The following is a 22,352-nucleotide window of genomic DNA, read 5'->3' on the forward strand; positions in this document are numbered from 1 at the left end:
CTCATCTTTCCGAGGTGGTATTGGTGACAGTAAGGTAAGGGAGGCATTAAAAGAGAGGCTGAGTAGGGTCGAGGATGATGTGGTTGAGCTTGAAAGTGGTTGGATGTCGATGAAAGCTAGTCTGTTGGGAGGCGTTGGCGAGGTATGTGGATGGACAAAAGGACCACCGAGGCACTCGGAAACATGATGGTGGGATGATGAAGTTGGAAAGAGGATTGACGAGAAGAGGAAGAAGTTCAAGGAGTGGCAGAAGGCGAAGGGTACGGGAGCAGAAACAGCAGAGCATGAAAGTTATAAGGCAGCCAGGAAGGCTGCAAAGAAAGAGGTAGCAAAGGCGCAGGAGGCATGTAGGAAAATGTTCGGAGAACGCTTGGATTCGGAATAGGGTCAGAAAGCAGTATTCAGGATTGCAAAGCAGATAGCGAAAGAGAGGTGTGATGTGATGGGGGTGAGTTGCTTGAAGGATGAAGTGGGACAAATCGTTGTCGACCCAGATGGAATTAAAGGAAGATGGAAAAGATATATGGAAATGCTGTTGAATACAGAGAATGAATGGGATGGCAACATAGAGAGTAACCCAGTTTTAGGACCGGCAGAGAAGATAACTGAGAAGGAAGTTGAGGAAGCGATAAAAGCAATGAAGGGTAGAAAAGCGGGAGGGCCGACAGGAGTTGTGGGAGATATGTTGAAGGCAGCAGGAAGTTGGGGTGTGAAGAGAATGACAGAGATCTGTAATCTGGTGGTGAAAGAAGGCCGCATTCCAGTGCATTGGGAACTGAGTACCCTCGTCCCTCTATACAAGGGGAAAGGTGACCCTCTGGAGTGTGGCTCGTACCGAGCGATAAAGTTATTGGAGCATGGAATGAAGGTATTGGAAAGGGTGTTGGAGAGGAGGATAAGGAAGAAAGTGAAGATCGACGAAATTCAGTTTGGATTCATGCCAGGAAGAGGAACGACAGACGCGCTTTTCATTGTGAGGCAGTTGCAGGAGAAGTACATGGAGAAGAGGAAGAAGTTGTTTCTTGGGTTTGTTGATCTGGAGAAAGCATTCGATAGGGTGCCACGCAAAGTATTGACATGGGCATTGAGGAAGTTAGGAGTGGAGGAATGGTTGATCAGAGTAGTGATGGCAATGTACAAAAGAGCGCGCACAGCTGTAAGGACGAAGGACGGGAACAGTGGTGAGTTTGAGGTGAAGGTGGGAGTGCATCAGGGGTCGGTACTAAGTCCACTACTATTTGTAGCTGTGATGGAGGTGCTGGCTCAGAACGTAAAGGAGGGTTTACCGTGGGAGTTGTTGTATGCAGATGATCTGGTGTTGATTGCGGAAAGTATGGATGGACTGAAGGAAAAGATGAACACGTGGAAGGAATGTATGGAGACAAAAGGTCTGAAGGTGAATATCGGAAAGACGAAGGTGATGGCAAGTGGTAAAGCATGTGGTGAGGTGGAAAGAACTGGGAAGTGGCCCTGTGCTGTGTGTAGGAAGGGTGTCGGAGTGAACTCCATTCAATGTACAATGTGCGCTGAGTGGGTTCATCAAAAATGTAGTGGTCTGAGAGGGTCATTAACCAGTGTGGCAGCTACATTCAAATGTAAGGTGTGCACAGAGGGAGCTGCAGATGGAGGAAATGTTGAGTTGGATCTTGGAGACGGCGTGAAGCTGGAAGGTGTGAAAACATTTTGCTACCTCGGAGACATGCTGAATGGAGAAGGTGGATCAGACTCGGCAACGGTTGCTCGAGTGAGATGTGCATGGAAGAAGTTTCGGGAACTGAGTGGCGTGCTGATGATGAGGCGAGTGTCGTTGAAGCTGAAGGGAAAGGTGTATGCTGTATGTGTGAGAAGTGTTATGATTTATGGGAGCGAGACATGGGTAATGAACGTAGAGCAGCAACGAAGGTTGGAAAGGGTGGAAATGTGAATGGTTCGACGGATGTGCGGAGTATCGTTGAGAGAGATGAAGACAAATGATGAATTGCGAAAGATGATGGGAATAGAGCCTGTGATTGATGCTGTGAAGAGGAACAGGTTGAGATGGTTTGGTCATGTGTTGAGGAAGGATGAAAGTGACTGGTTGAGAAGAGTGATGGAAATGAATGTAGAAGGAAGCAGAGGACGGGGAAGACCGAGAAAGACTTGGCTAAAGATGGTGGAAGAAGAAATGCGGGCAAGGGGGTTAACAAGGAGAGATGCAGAAAATAGGGCAAAATGGAGAAGATTGTCATGGGGACCGCAAGGCTAACCCCCGCTCTAGCAGGGAAAATGGCCTTTAAAATGCATGTTGTTGTATTCCCAATGCAGAGTACTTGACAGGTGCCAAGTTTAAAATTTTTCTGTTGAGTGGTTTTGGAGAAGATGCTCAGTGTTCTCCTTTTTTTTTTTTCACAATGGCTGCCATACGACGTTTCCTATGACGTCATAGTTATCGTTAATAAATTATCCATGAGTAATCGCTTATATGTTGAAGAATGCACCAATCAGACAAGCATTTGTGGAGAAAATGAATTTAGAAGTGAATAAACTTCACTTACCCTAAAACACACAGCCTTACCCTAAAACACATAATAAGATATAAGCTATCGAACAGGGGTATTCTATGATTAGCTGTGGTGTGGATGCTTTATGGACTAATTATGGGACGCCCTTTGACCTTTACACAGCTCCGGAGGCAGGAGGCGCAGAATAAACAATAATAATGATACACACAATCAAAAAAACACAATCCTCATTTCCGCAACACTGCACCCTCCTCCTCTTAGGCACGTTCCGGGCCTACAACTTTTATTTAGTGTGACACGTAGGTGTAGTTCCCTCTACTTTTAACCTGACCCTGAGTGCGACAGTTTTAAAACATAAATAAATGTGTCCCGCTGCTCCATTGCACCCTGCCTACCTGACTCATGCCCACAGTTAACCGAATTGCGGAATGGTCTTCAAACTACACACTGACGGTGGGGAGCATTATTTACAATGACTCTGCTTTTATTTACAAAACTAACCCAGGACCTGTAATTGTTCTTTCTGGGGGGGGAGACAGTCTGCTCTGCATCAATGCATCATGAAAGCACCTATAACGCACCAACACACCCTCAAGCACCAATCGGTGCAGTCACCACAGTTCATCAGTGTTCAATGCATGTTCAGTAATAAAAATAAATCAACAACCCCTAACCCTGCAGGTGGTCTCTTGCTCTTCGGCTCCCTCTGCTGGCTATTATTATTTGTTCTTCCAGATGTTGTCTTTCTCTTTTGCTTTTCTTACTGGCGGCCTATTTGAACTGAAAAATGCACCCAATGTGTCCTTTTTATTTTATTTATGGCCCACAGGGCCGACTAGTGTGGTTCACCTGTGGGGTATTGGTGCCCTGTGACCAAGGTCCGCCAGCAAGATTTCGGGCCCTCATGGCCGGTTCCAGCAGAGGGGCCATGCCCCAACCCATGGGGTCCATAAGTGGTGCTCGGCCACCGACATGTGGTCCATAATGTGGTGCATCGATGCAGACAGCTGGTTCTGGGAATTCCGGGCGCACAATGGAGGACTCACGCACGCTCCCCTCGGCGCCCAATGGCGCACAGGTCATGTGGGAGACAAAAAGGGGGAAGACAAATGAGCGAGGGGTAAGGTCACAAGGGTACACATCAATAAGGCAATGCAAGGCGAAATGCGTACGGAGGGCGAAGTGAGAAAGCTCGTCCCTACCGTACGTCACCCCCCTGTCACCTACACTACCCTTGCCCTTACCACATATTTACAAAATCTACACATTTACAAATTCGTCACTACTGTCACGTCTTCCCATATTTCCCTTATACCAAATTAGTCTCCACAATCCCTCTATCCAAAATTTGCCATCACCCAATTCGTCATCAATCCTCATAAGGAGGAAGAGATGGAACAACAAAGCACAATGTCACACCCACGTCATGATGCGTCTCACAATCCAAAACATTTGCATCAAAAATAATTAAACATGGCATGGTGCGGAGTACCTGTCACCTCAGGTGAGTGGATGCAGATGGTGCGAGCAGACTTCATCCTAACTACTTTCTAAATGACATTAACACACGTTACACTACCCGGGGTCTTTCCCTGCCAATCCATTGGCCACTTACACTATGGGTTCTAAAAACCAATTCCCATTGACCAAACTGTGGTGCTTCTCAATTTGGGGTCTCACTCCCCCGATTCATCTCCCGGTGCCCTTGCACAATTTCTGGGCTGTGACGTGTAGCTCTCCCAGCAGGTCTACCCACCTGCACACCTCCACCACTGCAGTTGCCACCCGAGCTTACCTAGCTCCTCACCCTAACCTATCTAACTGGGGAAGGCCCCTCCTGGCTCTGTCACCCCTTGGTGCCCTCTGGCACTGGGCTACCCGGGTCCGTCCTCCGGATCCTCGGGCCCCATCTACAACAACTCGACCGGCTCCCAGAGCCCACCTGCGGCCTCACCTGGCCGACATCCTCACAGTGGTGGAGTGCCCAAACCAACTACACACACTAACAGGCTACACGCCCAGCCATTTCCACAACACTAATGCACCCATCCAAATACCATTCTTTCACCTCGCACCACAGATGCCAATATCCAACCACAATTTACCTATACCCTCTACCTAACACTTACACTACCCGCCCCGGGTATTCGTGATGGGGGTCCACTCTTCCCCCATTCACACCTCCGCACCATCCACTCCACTCCATTGTTTCCACCATACTCACTCCACGACCATCCATTCCAATACTCCATATATCCCACACTCCATGTCTTCCACACAACCATTCTCCATACACCTGTTGTTGCACACCTGTGCAATCACACCTGGTGCCACCTGCACCCTCCTCCTCTTCCTGGACCATTCGGTCAGCACAAACACATCACCATCACCATCACCATCACCCAAACACTGCTCCATCCACCTGTTCAGTTGCACACCTGTGCAATCACACCTGGTGCCACCTGCACCCTCCTTCCTCCCTGGACCATTTGGTCAACACCACACACATCACCATCACTCACTCATACACTGCTCCATACACCTGTTCAGTTGCACACCTGTGCAATCACACCTTTTAACCACACACACGGCATCATCTAAACTACCTGTTGCCCTGCTAACTTAGTGCTCCCCGTCTTCCCTTTAAACTAAGCACATACCACGTCATTATCATCCAAACTAATCTACCTGCGTCCCCACTGCAGGTATCAGTCATTAACTAATCTTACCGTTACCTAATGTCATCTTCTAGGTCCCTACACACAATATCCTAACCCACCCGGGCTAGTTTTCACTGCCATAAACCCCATAAACCTAGTGCTCCTTTGCCCCCCTCTGTGAGGGATGGTGGATGGCCATCCCACCACATCGGGGAGGTCCCACTACCAATTTTGTTTACCAAATTTCAACAAATCAAAAATTTGCCAATCACTCTACCAATTCTATTCACTTTTCTAAATTTCGTATCAAATCACTATCACTATCACTATCACCATCATCACAGTCCGCTATATCCTAGCCTCGGTGCGTCATGACGTCACTAAACTCGGCTTTGCAAAGCCGAGCAATGAATTTGGGTGGTTTGGTTGCCTGCAGGTTGAATCCGTCCGGCTTTCGGTTCAAGGGAGGTGGTTTTGTTGGGCCGAGATTCCACGCACCATCTCGGCGCGGCACCTTGCGGTCCCGGGCCCGATGGCTCAATCTCCCCCGGTCGGAACCCCGTCCCCACGAGGGGGCACCGTTCCGCTTCCTCCCACTCGCCCTTGAACCGGACCGGTCGCCTCGCCCGCCAAGGCCCGGACTCGACCGTGCGGGGCGGGGCCAAGCCCGAATCGGCAACGACGCTTCGAAGAGAAACGACGCAGCTTCGATCCGCGCCGGGCCTCGCACCCAACAAAGCACACCGCGCCCCGAGTGCTCGCATCGGCTATCCGTCGCCCTAACCGCTAACCCGGTTACCGTCGATGCTTCACCGGCATGCTCACACGCATACGCTACCCCTTCCACCCTCACAAAACCCGGCGTTCCAACGCCGTCCGTACATTCCACCAACGCTCTCCCTGTTACACACCACACCTCTCGCGCACACTCCCGCGCACACCTCGGTCCACACCTCTTCTCCGTTACGGCCTCCGTAACACTCACCATGGGCGTGCCCTCTGGCATCCACCCACTAACGCGCTCACATGGGCTCTCCCACACTCACGCTACTACCAACTCAGGTGTGCTTCCTCGCACACCCTCGACCATTCCAAGCGTGCATTCTCGCACCCGCTCCACCACCAACTCACTCTCCGGGTCACTCTCACCCTCGCACGTACACTCCGTACACCCCGACGTGCATTCTCGCTCGCACTCGGTATCACACTCGCGCTTCGTAACACGCTCACCCTTTGACGCACACTTTTTTTCCACACGCGTGCCATTTCCACTCACACGGGACCCTTCACCAACGCCCGGATGCTTCCTCGATGCCAAGCGCGCGAAAATTCTTTTGTCGCCAAACATCCTCTTACAAAATCTACCCGCACAATATACAGCACGACTCACCTTCGGGGTTCTTCTTCCTCCCTGCACCAAAACCTGCAAACTTCCATTCGGGTTAAGCACAGCATCGTGATGTGAGCAGGGACTTTGCACATTTTCCATTTCTCCCTGCAATTCCCGGGCTACCTCCGTCATCTCTTCAATTTTAATTCCCAGCACTGCTTTGTCTTTGTTCCCCTCGACGACCGCTGGCTTTAATAAAACACCCTCTACCTCATCGGTCGCCGGCTTTTCCAAACCCCGTGTCGCGATTTCTACCCCCGTCATTGTACCCGCGCTTTCCTCCGCTTCGCTCAACCAGCGCTTTTCGACCCGCGTTACCTCCTCGTGCACCCCTGGGACCCTTTCGCCCAACTTGCGGTCTCTGTCCTCCATCATTTTTTTATTATCCCTTTTTGCCTCTGCTATCCGTTTTTCCACTTCACACCTGGATTCCTCCCTCAATTTTTCCAGATCACACCCGGATTCGTCTGACATGGCGTCCCTCTTCCAATTATACATTGACTCTTCCATAGAGGCCCTCATTTGTGCCATAAATTGCTCCATGAGGGCCTGCATTTGGGCCATCCCTCCCACTTGTGCAGCGGGTGCGGCCGCCGCAGCCATGTGCGAGGTGCCATTTTGCGCGCCTGAAGCCTCGTGCGCGAGGACGCCATTTTGTGCGTCTGATACCCCCTCAACCACATTGCCAATGTTCTCCTCTATATACATTTCCCTGGGGTCCTGGGTTACTCCTAACCCCTCCTCTAGCTCACCCACCCGCATCCGATCGCCTTGACCAGCCATGGCGCGATTTCAAAATTCGGGTTTTGCTTTTAAAACACAACAATTTCCAGCTGCTTGTAATTTTGAGCGCGTTAAGCACGCTTCGGGTCCGTATCTCACTCCCAGACACCAATTGTTACGGACGCGGTTAAAGATGTTATTTTGACCGAGCGGTGGTGTAATCGCGACCGAACAGTGCTTCCCTGATTAATACCCGATTTGCCCCAAACTTTGGCCGGATCGCGCCACCGCTATTCAATCGGGAAAACTCTAAAGCGACCGAATACAAAGAGGAAGAAGACGTACAGAAGAGTAATTGGATTTATTATTTACACATATAAGTAGGAAGAAAGCAGTCACGTTTATTTACAGACGAGATTAGATACACAGTGCAACGCTAGCTTACCTACAGACTTAATTAACCCAGGGACAGAACGAACAAGGACAGACTCACGCGGGGAATGATGATAGGACTGGCGGGAGATGGATGGCTGGCGGGATAGGGAGGTCCAACTGGTCCTGCAACCGATCGACTCGTTGGGCAGCCGCCGCTCCTTCGCGGCCCTGCTCCAAACTGCCGTCCAGGCCTCACGCTGCTGTGGCTGCAGTTTCGGTGGCTCCAGCTGCAGTAAGTGCAGTTTCGGTTGCTCGAGCTGCAGTAAGTGCAGTTTCGGTGGCTCGATCTGCAGCGCAACTCTGGACTTCTCTCGGACTGAACTCCTTGGACTCCCTCTCGTCTCTCTGTAATGGTTCATCTCCTTTTTGCCGCTAAAAGCTCATCTCTTTGGACCTCCTCTCGTCTCCCTGTAAAAGCCCATCTCCTCTTTGGAAACGCCCTGCCGTGGGTTATATAGGCCCCGCCCCTCAACCTTCACGAACCTCCTCGATGTTTCTCTCCACACCCTCTCCAAGTCCAACCCCTTGTTCGTGGTTGGTTGAGTGGGGCTGACTCACTCCTCCCCTCTATGACGAGGTGGGGACCCGCCTTTCTTCCCCAACCCTGCCTCGTGGTCAATGGCGGATGAAGAGAAAACCGCCCAAAATGCAGTTGGCAATGCGAATGGCAATTGACGAAAAGGGGGAATGGAAGTTTTGGGAGTGGGAATGAAGGGAATCTATCTCTTTCACTGGTGCAATGGAGTATTTCAATTCATGGGAGACACAGCCTTACCCTAAAACACATAAGATATAAGCTATCGAACAGGGGTATTCTATGATTCGCTGTGGTGTGGATGCTTTATGGACTAATTATGGGACGCCCTTTGACCTTTACACAGCTCCGGAGGCAGGAGGCGCAGAATAAACAATAATAATGATACACACAATCAAAAAAACACAATCCTCATTTCCGCAACAATATATACATGTGTATATTATATATATATATATATATATATATATATATATATATATATATATATATATATATATATATATATATATATATATACATACATACATACACACACACACACACACACACACACACACACACACACACACACACACACACACACACACACACACACATACACACACATACACACACACACACACACACACACACAGGGTGAGTCAAAAGTAGCGCCTGATTTCTGTTTAAATATATATATATATTTCTGTCAGTTGATTGTTTGTTTGACATTTGTATTACAGTGTACAAGAAGGTATAAATAAATGAATGACATGTTTATCTAACCATTTAGACCTTACACTCCCCATACGCTTACTTATAACGCGCCTTATAATGCTCCAGACCTTACACCTCCAGATTTCTTTCTTTGGGGGCTCATGAAAGACCTTGTTTATCGTGAAAAGCCTCGTACCATTCAGGAATTGAAGGCTCAAATCACTGCAAAGTTTGAGGAAATTGATATCGAACTCTGCAAGCGTGTGTGCCACTCTGTGCCTGCTCGGCTGCAATTCTGCATCGATCACGAGGGAGGGCACTTTGAAAATTGCAAGTAAAACAGCTTGGTACACTTCCGTAATAATTTTCCCCCGAATAAATGGTTAGATAAACATGTCATTCATTTGTTTATACCTTCTTGTACACTGTAATACAAATGTCAAACAATCAACTGACAGAAATATATATATGTATAAACAGAAATCGGGCGCTACTTTTGACTCACCCTGTATATGCCAAAAACGGCACGATATCTAAAAGTTGTGGACGAGTTGTGACAAAACTAGGTGAATGAGTTGGTGAGGTGACAAGAACAAGCCGATTTAATTTTGATTAAGGTCTGAATCCAGATTCAGTCTACTTGTGGGCTACAACACGTAAACTGTTCAACCTAGCGGTAGTATGCGCTCTACCGAGTGCTGTTCTAGTTTAATAAGGTTCACAACTGAATGACCTACCTTACCTTTATGATGCTCTATATCTTTCAGATTGACTCCTCTCTGGCAAGTGACCCCACTAAGCCTGGTTTTATGGTGATGTTCACAATGTTCCAGGGCATTCTCAAAAACCCGAGACTCTCATTAAGCAAGAAGGTGAGGATAAGGTTCGTCTTTTGATGAACTGCTTCTGGTAGGTCAAAGTGTGTGCGTTCTTGCATGTGTGTATTCCACTACAACAGATGGAGTCACATTTCAGCAAATATCACATTATGTTAGCAACAAGCATCGTCTGCCATGTGAATATATTGCCATCTGCATTAAACAAGGAAATACAAGGAATGTTGACATTAGGACTAAGAGGAGGAGGCTACTTGGATTATATATTCCTATACTGTATTGACACCACATTAATTAAAATCTCCCCCCTCAATTAAAATCTCCCTCCCCTTTAAATCTCCCCCCAAATCATTTAATTAAGTTTATTGACTTACTTTCTTTGGGTTTGGTGGAAGATGGCTGCAGGAAAGTCTTGGCAAAGCCTCTCAAAGGAATATACCAAGAGTCCACTCAAAATCCAATTACCCTACTCCGTTTAATTCTGGTGACCACGTCCCTCTATACAAGGGGAAAGGTGACCCTTTAGAGTGTGGCTCGTACCGAGCGAGAAAGTTATTGTAGCATGGAATGAAGGTATTGGAAAGGGTTTTGGAGAGGAGGATAAGGAAGAAAGTGAAGATCGACGAAATGCAGTTTGGATTTATGCCAGGAAGAGGAACGACAGACGCGCTTTTTATTGTGAGGCAGTTGCAGAAGTACATGGAGAAGAGGAAGAAGTTGTTTCTTGGGTTTGTTGATCTGGAGAAAGCATTCGATAGGGTTCCACGCAAAGTATTGACACGGGCAATTTTGTTTGGAGTGGAGGAATGGTTGATCAGAGTTGTGATGGCAATGTACAAAAGAGCGTGCACAGCTGTAAGGACGAAGGACGGGAACAGTGTTGAGTTTGAGGTGAAGGTGGGAGTGCATCAGGGGTCGGTACTAAGTCCACTACTATTTGTAGCTGTGATGGAGGTGCTGGCTCAGAACGTAAAGGAGGGTTTACTGTGGGAGTTGTTGTATGCAGATGATCTGGTGTTGATTGCGGAAAGTATGGATGGACTGAAAGAAAACATGAACAAGTGGAAGGAATGTATGGAGACAAAAGGTCTGAAGGTGAATATCGGAAAGACGAAGGTGATGGCAAGTGGTAAAGCATGTGGTGAGGTGGAAAGAACTGGGAAGTGGCCCTGTGCTGTGTGCAGGAAGGGTGTCGGAGTGAACTCCATTCAATGTACAATGTGCGCTGAGTGGGTTCATCAAAAATGTAGTGGTCTGAGAGGGTCATTAACCGGTGTGGCAGCTACATTCAAATGTAAGGTGTGCACAGAGGGAGCTGCAGATGGAGGAAATGTTGAGTTGGATTTTGGAGACGACGTGAAGCTGGAAGGTGTGAAAACATTTTGCTACCTCGGAGACATGCTGAATGGAGAAGGTGGATCAGACTCGGTAACGGTTGCTCGAGTGAGATGTGCATGGAAGAGGTTTCGGGAACTGAGTGGCGTGCTGATGAGGAGGGGAGTGTCGTTGAAGCTGAAGGGAAAGGTGTATGCTGCATGTGTGAGAAGTGTTGTGATTTGTGGGAGCGAGACATGGGTAATGAACGGAGAGCAGCAACGAAGGCTGGAAAGGGTGGAAATGCGAATGGTTCGGTGGATGTGCGGAGTATCGTTGAGAGAGAGGAAGACAAATGATGAATTGCGAAAAATGATGGGAATACAGCCTGTGATTGATGCTGTGAAGAGGAACAGGTTGAGATGGTTTGGTCATGTGTTGAGGAAGGATGAAAGTGACTGGTTGAGAAGAGTAATGGAAATGAATGTAGAAGGAAGTAGAGGACGGGGAAGACAGAGAAAGACTTGGCTAAAGATGGTGGAAGAAGAAATGCAGGGAAGGGGGTTAACAAGGAGAGATGCAGCAAATAGGGCAAGATGGAGAAGATTGTCATGGGGACCGCAAGGCTAACCCCTGCTCTAGCAGGGAAAATGGCCTTAAAATGCATGTTGTTGTTGTTGTTGTTTAATTCCGGTGGCCACAAACATCAACAATGGTGCGAAGGAGGAACATTGCTAGCTATCCTGACATCATCATCCCCCATCTGTCACTTCACTGATGTGTTAAAGCAAAAGACAGCATATTACAGTTCATAAACATATTGCATATATATGCGTGCCTCTCAATCAGGATGTAAAATGAAGTAAAACACACGAAACAGGATCTTTTGTTACAAGCAATAGTTGTCGTAGTTGATGTTGTATAGTGTTGCGGATTCGTCACTTCCGTTGTTGTGGTTTTCATCCACTGTAAACATTTTTGATTCCATGTATTATTATTGTTGTTTGAGGGAAATAGCAATTATTATTGTCAAAAGGTAAAAGGTTAATGTTTCAAAAAAAAAACGGAACCGGACGAAGAAGAGGAAGAAGAGAAAAAGAAGGCGGAGCGAATGAGTCGGAGAAGAAAGCCGAGTTGCTTTGCGGTCTGGAGCGAACTTTGGCGAGCAAGAGTCACGAGTGAACTTTTGGTTTCCCGGGAAAGGGATTCCTGCGACAGAGTTGTTATTGCTGTGACAGATCAACCTGCGTGTCAGGTTTTGCGGTGGATTCTGAAGAGAATCATCGTCATCATCGTCGTGTCGTTGCGCCACGAGACCGGGCCGTCGGCCATTTTGACTCGCGCAGGACTTGCGCTTCGCTCAAGGTTTCGTCTCGTTTCGACCATTTTCACCGCGTCGATCTGGGGTGTGTGTGTGACGTGGCTTTTGAGTGGAAAGTCTGCGTGTCGCCGACTGTGAGCTGTGGAATGTCCATACCCGAGGGTGTGAATTCCCAGTCGCCTGGAGGGCGCCTTGGCACAGCTTTGGCAGCAGGACTGTAACTGCCAACCCAACGGGATTCTGGTCTCGATTGGACATTGATCTGTCGATCGCTGGAGTGGATCGACTTTGGCTTGAAGCCGGGGATTAGAGACATTGGAGATGTTCTTGTTTCACTCACTTGGAGCACAGTGAGTTATATAATTACAAAACTGATTGTACCATCATAGGATATTGATTGTACTTTTGATTCATATTATTGTTGTACTGTTATTCTTGTGTGATCTTAATACAATATTTGTTTGTGAGTAACAATTGGTGTGGCTTCACCATTGATCTTTGACATACAGAATAACACATTTTTCTGCCGTGACTCATCTCGGGGCTCGGAGGTACACCGTGACCAGGGGGTCGGGGAGGAGCACGTAACATATAGCCCTGGACAATTCTCTCAAAGAAGCCCGCGGCATGGAGACAACAGATTGATCTCACAGGAAGGACCCAGAAATCCCCCACATCCAGGTGGTGTACCCCCGCCTTCACAAACTCAGTGCAGAGAGATACAGACACACACAGAAAAAAGAAAGACAAAACTCACGAGGGAATGGCCCTGTGCTGAATACTGTGACCACGTGTGACCACGATACAAAACTCACGAGTACAGAAAAGAATATTATCATGGGCCATCGGGACCCGATCGGCACTCTGACTGTGACCACGCTGCTTTGATGAATCCAGGCAGCAGGGAAGAGTAGGGAAGATTCGGCCCCTACTGGAATTGGTGGGTACAACCACCGTGAAGAGGCGTCCATGATAGTTGTAGTAGTTGTAGTTGTTGGTGTTGCTGACGACGTGGCTGTGGCTGTGGTTTATTGTTTGTGTACTCGTTCCATGTACTCTCGTGTATTTTCTTATTGCTTTCAGAAGTTTTACTGTATATAATTTTGTGTGTGCCTTCCGTGTCCATCACATTTTATTATGAAGGGTTCCTGCTAGTGTACTGATGGAACCGCTACATTAAAGTATATTATTCTGCCCTGCAGAATAAAATACTTTAATGTACTGGTGTTGGCTTAGCGCTTAGGGTGACGGCTTGGGATCCTCGGATCCTGGGTTCAAATCCCGGTCGATCTCTGAATTAACACCACGGGGGTTGACTCAGCCTGTCATCCTTTCGAGGTCGGCAAATTGAGCACCAGTTCATGGTAATTCCCTGTGTGTTGCAAGAGGAAACTTACAGGGCCAACCCCTGCTCTGCGGGGAAAAATGGCCTCTAATGGTGTTTGTATTTTGCCCTGCATCTTCTTCCATCGTGGAAAGTCGGGCTTTTAAAACAGGAATTTGCAGGATACTATTTTTTTTTTTTTTCAAGTCAATCGAGTATTAACTTTTCAACCACGTGAAATGGTTATTAGCTTTCTGACGGTACAATTTTTATTATTATATGGCAGCAGGAATCCTTCGAATAAAGCGTGGTGGGAGGACAGACATACAGACGGACACTTCTTTTAGTAATGTAATATATATATATAATTATATATATATTTATATGTGTGTGTGTGTGTGTGTGTGTGTGTGTGTGTGTGTGTGTGTGTGTGTGTGTGTGTGTGTGTGTGTGTGTGTGTGTGTGTGTGTGTGTGTTTGAACCTTTTTTTTCAAAAATGAAGAGCCATTTGTTCAGATCAGAGCTTAAGGCTTAAGGGAGCTCGCTAAACCATTGCTAAACCCATTCACCCAAACAAATCTCCAGCTCCCTTAAGCGTATTGCTCCTAAATATGGCTCGATACCTGTAAATAAGAAAATATAAGATTTAGATTTTCTTTATTCATCAGGAAGAAAATTCATAATTTAGGTCTATTGTTGCTGAAAAGGAGTAAACATACTGCTGACTCCTTGGTCTATATAAATGTAATAACCATCATCTCCAAGGTCATTCCAACATGAGAATATTATCATTTTTTTTAGTAATTGTGATTCTGAGGAATTGTATTGCCCACAGGAATTGAATCATGAGTGTATCTCTGCTGCAGTTACCAGCATTAGACCTTGTGGCCTGCTTCGATCAACTGCCCAATGAGCTTGCATCAGAACTCAAAGCTGCACTCGCTCAGCTCACCTTGACAAGTTTCCCCCTCTCCTCAAGCGAGTTCCCTCGTGGCTCGTTTCGTTTCGCCACCTACGCCAACGCTTTGCAGAAGGTAAAACTCACTGGATCAACGTTTTGGCAACTTTTACTGAGATACCCGTGATGTACACTATATAATCTTCAGTTTATCAGAAAACATGATACTCCATATGCGTTATGTTTGTTGGCATGGGGATTCAAAATTCCACCATTTTTGTGGATATGATGGGTGATGATGTAAAATAATGTTCGTGTGTGAGCGCGATTTAATGGTCATGAGGTGCAGTGCAGCTATTCCTTGCTCTCGTTATCACGTGATAAATATACAATGCAACTTGACAAATTACAGAGTACTGCATCTGGCCTTCAATTCCAATATTAATGTGGACACTGTTGGCATGAGCAGGGAGGAAATACTCAAAATAATTGGTTGTGTCCATGTTGAACAGGTGTTTTGCTCTTTAGGTTTTAACCCTCTGGAGTCTACTATCCAGGAGGCGGTAATTGCGCGGTAAATTTGAATGCGGTTAGAGCCGATAAATTCGGCTTGTAGACATTTCAGCGCATGCTTGAAGCCGATAGAATCGGCTTGTAGACTCTAGACAGTCTAGAGGGTTAAGATGCATTAAAAGTGGTTGGGAAATTGTGTAAATGTCCTGACAAAGCAGGTGTAAATCCATGCTGGGGTCCTTGGAAAAGGCAGGGCGATTTTGATTAAGCTGTTGCAAATGGTTTGCTGGACTAGCTCCAAGAAGTTGGAGGTTCAAATCCAGATTCCCAAGGACTGGCGATGTCCGACCAGCAGCAAGTAGAGTAGGTGTGTTCTCTATTTTAGACAAGCTTACATCTGGTATTGCACCTCCTGCCTTTCCTACCTCTGCTTCGCCAAGCCACCCCAAGTTACACATGTTCCTCTAGAAGCCCTCACCTGCTAATCCTCCAAAGTACAGACTCTTTGCACACCTGCATTCATTCATCCTCATATTCTCCTGATGGTGAAATCACTTCGCTGTATGTTGTCTTGTCCTCCTCACTTCAGTCTTTCAAATGCGCTGCCCATCACTACCTTGGGTCCTCACTCATCCAATGCACGTCCACAATCTCTTCTGTACACAATGTTTCTTTCCCATTCTCTTCCTCTCCTGACCATTGTTACTCATTTTTTTTGTTTTTACTCATTTCACCTTTGTGTAGGTTTACTCATCGCATCCTCCCACCTCCCAGTCCCCCATACCTGTTAGTAACCTGTAAACATGATGGCCTTTGTCGTTCAGCTCCACCATGAGGCCAAACCATTGGATAAGTACAATTAATTGTGCAGTGCAATTAAGTATTTCAATTTTAGGCTTTATAACAGAGATAATCTAAAGAGGAATGTTTTGAAAGAACTCTGTTAAAAAAAAAAACCCCAACTTACTCATGAATAAGCTTCGGGAAGTGAGTAATCTTATGTACCCTCTGTGGTCTGGTCTACATGTGATGCTACTTCATTCAGTGTTGGTGGCTCTTTACACCTTCAGAATTGCTTGGATAGGCCCTAAATTGCTACTTATGAATAGGATAGTGCTGCCAAAAAATCCCCTTAACCAAATAAAAGATGTACTGTTTTTAGGTAATATGCCAAATGTGCTGTTGGGTCAATTCCCTAAAAGAAATAAAGAAATGTGAAATTTATACTTTCCTCTCTTCATCCTCCTCCTCTCCCTCTCTTATGTTAAATACTTACAAACGCTCCTGTCTTTTGTTTTCACAGTAGCACTTTCACAATATTTATGCGGCAAACCCTAATCTACTTGGCAAAAGCAATTTCTTTATTGAAAGATTGACGTTCTTCCAAAAGTTGGATACTGGATGGGCTTTGCTTTGGTTTCTCTGCCCAACAATTTAGTCACAGCAAATGGCAAGAATTGTTTATTTTAGGTCTGTAAAAGGTTATTTTTACTTCAAAGGTGAAGTTTTATTACCTGGTATTTATGAGACAATGCTACCCAATATGATAAATGTGAATCAACTTGATGAATATTCTAAAATTATATTTGGTTTTGAGAGCTGGGTAGAAAATGTGTTTTTATTACTAGTACATCAGCCACTCTCTACAGGGGCGGCATGAAGAGTCATGTTATTCGTTCTGGGGTATATAGATTACAGTAGATCCAGGCTCGTGCAATGCCTCAAGAACGTTGGGTTTCCTCCCTTTCAATGTAACATTAAAAAGCAGTAGTGATTGTTAAAGAAGGTAACCATACCATACGTGTTTGTGGTTTATATATATATATTTTTACTTCCGGTGCCCCACAAAATGCTACGATAAGCTATTGATGCACGTTACCATGGCGTTGAAACCCCTTATGGAGGTGGGATATTATTAGTGTTAATATTGTTTTGTAATAGCATTAACATTATGCTTTTATTATTAGTGTTGTTATTACCTCTGCCACCGAAGATGGATGGAGGTTATGTTTTCACCTCTGTCTGTTTGTCTGTTCCTTTTGTCTGTGAACAAAATATCTCAAAAAGTTGTGGACATATTCAGATGAAATTTGGCAGAGATGTAGCGTATGTGACAAGGATGAAATGATTAGAGTTTGGTGAAGATCTGGATTCAGATCCGGCTGGTAGAATTTTTAAAGTGATTCTTCACCATTGGGAGATAGAGCCAAAAACGATATCTAGCAGGATATCTCAAAAAGTTACGGACGGATTTGGACGAAATTTGGTGGAGAGGTTGTGTGTGTGTGACAACGACTAATTTATTTGATTTTGGTGAAGATCTGAATATGGATTCGGATACGAGAATTATTTAATTTCCAAATGATTCTTCAGCATTGAGTGATAGGGCTAAAACCGATACATAACACGATATCTCAAAAAGTTTTGGACGAACCTTGGTGAAGAGGTTATGTGTGTGACGAGGGCGAATCGATTCGATTTTGGTGAAGTTCTGAATATGGATTCGGATCTGAGAATTATTTAATTTCTAAGTGATTCTTCACCGGGCCAAAGATCGGGCGAAAATCGATACATGCGATATCGCACAATATCTCAAAGTTATGGACGACTTATGACTAAACTTGGTAGACGAGTTGGTTCGGTGACAAGAACAAGCCGATTAGATTTTTGGTTCAGGTCCGAATCCAGATCCGGCCTATCAGTGGGATACAAAACAAACTGTTCAGCCTGGCAGAGGTATGCGCTCTACCGAGTGTCGTTCTAGTTGCTTTTGTTATTGAAAGCCACCTTGTAAAAATGCCACGATACCTATCTTAACACGGATATACACCTCAACACGGATTTCACCCAAAGTGGAAACTCCCCTTGGAGAGTAGGGCAAATGAATGCGCTACAGCCTCCGTCGTGTGACCTTTAGTCCTCCTGTGACGTTTTGTTAAGATTGGATAAGTAACGGCCGAATTTATCTCGGTCAGACAGACAGACAGACAGACACCAAATTGCATATTGTTATGTCTGGCGGGTAGTGATATGTAGAGCAGAATAGAGCTGAATAGGTAACATGCTTCGAGATGTCGTGGTAAGGAAAACTACCTGAAATAAGTTCATGTGTAGGCGTTTGTCAGTTAAGATGTTTACTTGTGAATCTACCAGGAGGTTCGAGTGATAGGTAGTATAGGGATTAAGGAGTAGCGCCCCTGTGTGTCCTCCCCTGGTTAGCCAAACCTTTGTCCCTTTTGGCACTGCAGACCACATAGACATTAGTTAGGACCTTTAGTGCAACACTAAATAACGCCCTCCCCCCTGACTTGACTTAGGAAGAAATCGGGCTAGGACACCGCCGAATGGCCGCCGCCATTTACACCTCTGAGGGGCCTAACCAGATCGACTAGCACGCGCTATGACCACGGAGTAGGGGACGAGAGTTGGAGTGGCACAGTGGGCGTGCACCGAGGTGAGTCGGTGGAGGCTCTGATTGGTTGGCAGCGCGCCAAAGCTGACGTCATCGGCCGGAGATATTAACGGGGGCCGGACGCCATTTCGGGCAGAAGAGTTACAGTCCCGGTGCGATCCTGAGCAGTCGAGTTGCGCAGTCGAGTTGGTGCAGGAGAGTGAGTTGCGCAGCACGAGTTGGTTCGCAGTTCACAGCCTGAGAGAGAGAGAGAGCCCGAGTTGAGTTGAGCAGCGCGGTCGAGATCCTGAGCGAGAGAAATCCGATTAACGAGCGCCGAACGCCTTTTGGGCAGTTGGTTTTGATACGAGGCAGTTGGTTTTGATCCAGAGAGTTGAGTTCGCAGAGAGGCGAACTGTGGTTCGAATCGACCTCGTGTGGAGCCGCTGGCCTGCGTTGGATGCATGGCGCTTGGAGCGAGGCCTTGAGGCACTTGGAGCGAGGGACCTTGTGGTGTGCTATCGGGGCCAGGCGGAGCTGTGTTGGACGGCAGCCAAGGAAGACGATGAGACGAGATAAGGCCGCATCCGCGAATACACCAGAACATGACGTGTTCTTTTTATTAATTCATAATCCCTCGTTTTGTGTTTGAGGTCTGGTGTGCGGGATCCCGATTTAGGATATTCATTACCGGCACGTGCTTTTCCTGTACTTGCTTTTTCCTGAATAAACCCTTGCATTATTTTTGTACATATACCTGAACGCAGTTTTCCGGGTGGTTGATTTAATAGGTCAGTGCTTTCGCCGCAGCCTCCATTTTCCTTCTTCCTCCCGCGCGGCCATAGCCGAAGCCGTGTTTGGGTAGTTGCCTCCAAATAAGACTGTTTAGGCCATCCGCAACTCTGGTGTTAATCGGAGTTGCACGACAATATTTTATTTAGTATGATCATCTTTGATGCACGACAATATTTCCGGGTGGTTGATTTAATAGGTAAGTGCTTTCGCCGCAGCCTCCATTTTCCTTCTTCCTCCCACGTGGCCATAGCCGAATCCGTGTCAATCCGTGAATAGAGACTTCCGGTGCCTCGGGCGAGTGAAGCGTACTTCGAGCTCTCCACGGCATCGAAGTTTAAGTGTTTTCCCATTCTTGTCTTTGTCAAATTTCCACTGGTTATTTTGCTGTGTACGTGTTATTGTGTGTTTCTGGTTGGTATTGGTTTGTAATTCGTACAAACTTGTGTGTAGTTAATCGTTTTCTGTGTCGTACCTCGTGCGCGGCCTGGCAACTTGGGGCTTCCCTCCCCCCGTCGGTGTTTTGTCGATTTGGGTTCTTTCCTTCGCTGTATTGCTTGTTTCTTTTATTTTATTTTCTCCCCCTCACCTCACCTCCCGAGACAAAGAATTATATATTGATTCTTTCTCTCCTCCCGGACACGTTGCTTGTTCGCTCTCCTCCTCATCTCGACTTGTGCCCCGCCCCCTGTACCTCGTTTTTCTTCCGCCTCTGCTCCTTCTTTCTCAAATCCACGTTCTCGCTTGGAGACTTTTCCCAGATTGTTTTTCATCGTTTTCATGGTTCTGTTTGGATATTGCTGGAATATGTTCAAACCGCAGCCGTGATGCTGACGCCGCCCGCCCCCCCTCCCCCCCCCCCCGAATTTCAATGTTTTAAACGTTTCCCAGTGTGTGCCCTGGTCAGAATAGGTACACCGTATCCCTGCGTGTCGTAAGAGACGACTAAGAGGGTTGGCGTCAGGAAGGGCATCCGGCCATAAAAACATTGCCTCAAAAAGAGAACCATGACAATTACAACTACATATGGGCAGGGTGCAGCCCGAAGTGGAGATCGGTTTCTGAGGTTTGGGACATGGAATGTAGGGACAATGACAGGGAGATCAGGAGAAGTGGTGGAAGTATTGGTCAGAAGAAGTGGACATATGTTGTGTGCAAGAGACAGGATGGAAGGGAAGTGGTGTGAGAATGGTGAAGGGTAGGCAGGGACAGAAATACAAGTTTGTGTGGCAAGGGTGCCCGGAGGGCGTGAATGGTGTTGGTGTCCTGTTTTCTGAGGAGTTTGTAGACAGTGTGGTGAGTGTGACTAGAGTGAGTGATAGGTTGATGATGGTGAAAATGATGATTGGAAAGCTCTTGGTGAACGTCATCTCGGGATATGCTCCGCAGGTTGGTCGAAGCAATGAAGAGAAGGACAAGTTCTGGTGTGCGATAGAGAAGCTGATGGAAAACGTGAAAGATGAGGAAGTTGTTGTGGTGGGAGGAGACCTGAATGGACATGTGGGAAGGAGTATGGATGGTTTTGAGAGAGTTCATGGGGGTTACGGATATGGTGTGAGAAATGGAGAAGGTGAAAGGATTTTGGAGTTTGCTGATGGAGCTGATTTGTTGATTTGTAATACTCAGTTCCAGAAAGAGGATAATAAGCTTGTTACATACACGTCTGGTAGGTCAACGACAACCGTTGATTACCTGATGGTGCGTAGGCGAGATGGGGGGCACCTCCGGGACACAAAGGTGATCCCGGGGGAGGAGGCTGTTTCACAGCACCACTTGGTTGTCTGCGACATAAGGGTGAAAGGTGCGAGGAGAGCACGGCGGGTGAAGTACCAACCAAGAATGAAGATGTGGAGGTTGAAAGAGGTGACAGTAAGGGAGGCATTAAAAGAGAGGCTGAGTAGGGTCGAGGATGATGTGGTTGAGCTTGAAAGTGGTTGGATGTCAATGAAAGCTAGTCTGTTGGGAGCCGTTGGTGAGGTATGTGGATGGACAAAAGGACCCCCGAGGCACTCGGAAACATGGTGGTGGGATGATGAAGTTGGAAAGAGGATTGACGAGAAGAGGAAGAAGTTCAAGGAGTGGCAGATGGTGAAGGGTACGGGAGCAGAAACAGCAGAGCATGAAAGTTATAAGGCTGCAAAGAAAGAGGTAGCAAAGGCGCAGGAGGCATGTAGGAAAATGTTCGGAGAACGCTTGGATTCGGAAGAGGGTCAGAAAGCAGTATTCAGGATTGCAAAGCACATAGCGAAAGAGGTGTGATGTGATGGGGGTGAGTTGCTTGAAGGATGAAGTGGGACAAATCGTTGTCGACCCAGATGGAATTAAAGGAAGATGGAAAAGATATATGGAAATGCTGTTGAATACAGAGAATGAATGGGATGGCAACAGAGAGAGTAACCCAGTTTTAGGACCGGCAGAGAAGATAACTGAGAAGGAAGTTGAGGAAGCGATAAAAGCAATAAAAAAAAAACCCACCGTTTAGAGGCCATTTTTCCCCGCAAAGCGGGGGTTGGCCTTTTCGGGGACCGTGGTAGTTGTTGTTTTTTGGTCCCCTTTTTGAAGCAATGTTTTACGGCCGGATGCCCTTCCTGACGCCAACCCTTTTTGCCGCCTTCAACGACAAGCAGGGAATTACCAGTGAACTGGTACTCAATTAGCCGACCTCGGAAGGATGACAGGCTGAGTCAACCCCCCTGGCATTAATTCGGCGATCGACCAAGATTCGAACCCAGGATCCTAGGATCCTAAGCCGGCGCCCTAGCCGCTAGCCTAACACCAGGGTTCGATAAAAGCAATGAAGAGTGGAAAAGCGGGAGGGCCGACGGGAGTTGTGGGAGATATGTTGAAGGCAGCAGGAAGTTGGGGTGTGAAGAGAATGACAGAGATCTGTAATCTGGTGGTGAAAGAAGGCCGCATTCCAGTGAATTGGGAACTGAGTACCCTCGTCCCTCTATACAAGGGGAAAGGTGACCCTCTGGTGTGTGGCTCGTACCGAGCGATAAAGTTATTGGAGCATGGAA

The 22,352-nt window shown here is 46.8% G+C and overlaps 1 protein-coding gene across 3 annotated transcripts in view; it reads left to right on the forward strand.

Annotated features, from left to right (window-relative positions):
- Positions 1–22,352, forward strand: part of PRKDC (protein kinase, DNA-activated, catalytic subunit) — a 334,330-nt gene that overhangs the window by 149,914 nt on the left and 162,064 nt on the right. For all 3 annotated transcript variants that reach the window (XR_010984003.2, XM_068112798.2, XM_068112799.2), the window contains exons 38-39: positions 9,711–9,815; positions 14,605–14,772. Coding sequence is in view for 2 of the 3 variants with exons in the window: in XM_068112798.2 (XP_067968899.2) it covers positions 9,711–9,815; positions 14,605–14,772 (273 nt within the window). In the remaining variant the exon portion in view is untranslated. The remainder of the gene's footprint in view (positions 1–9,710; positions 9,816–14,604; positions 14,773–22,352) is intronic.

The sequence above is a fragment of the Myxine glutinosa genome, chromosome 4, assembly GCF_964187855.1.
Source record: "Myxine glutinosa chromosome 4, kmMyxGlut1.1, whole genome shotgun sequence".
NCBI classification, from domain to species: domain Eukaryota; kingdom Metazoa; phylum Chordata; class Myxini; order Myxiniformes; family Myxinidae; genus Myxine; species Myxine glutinosa.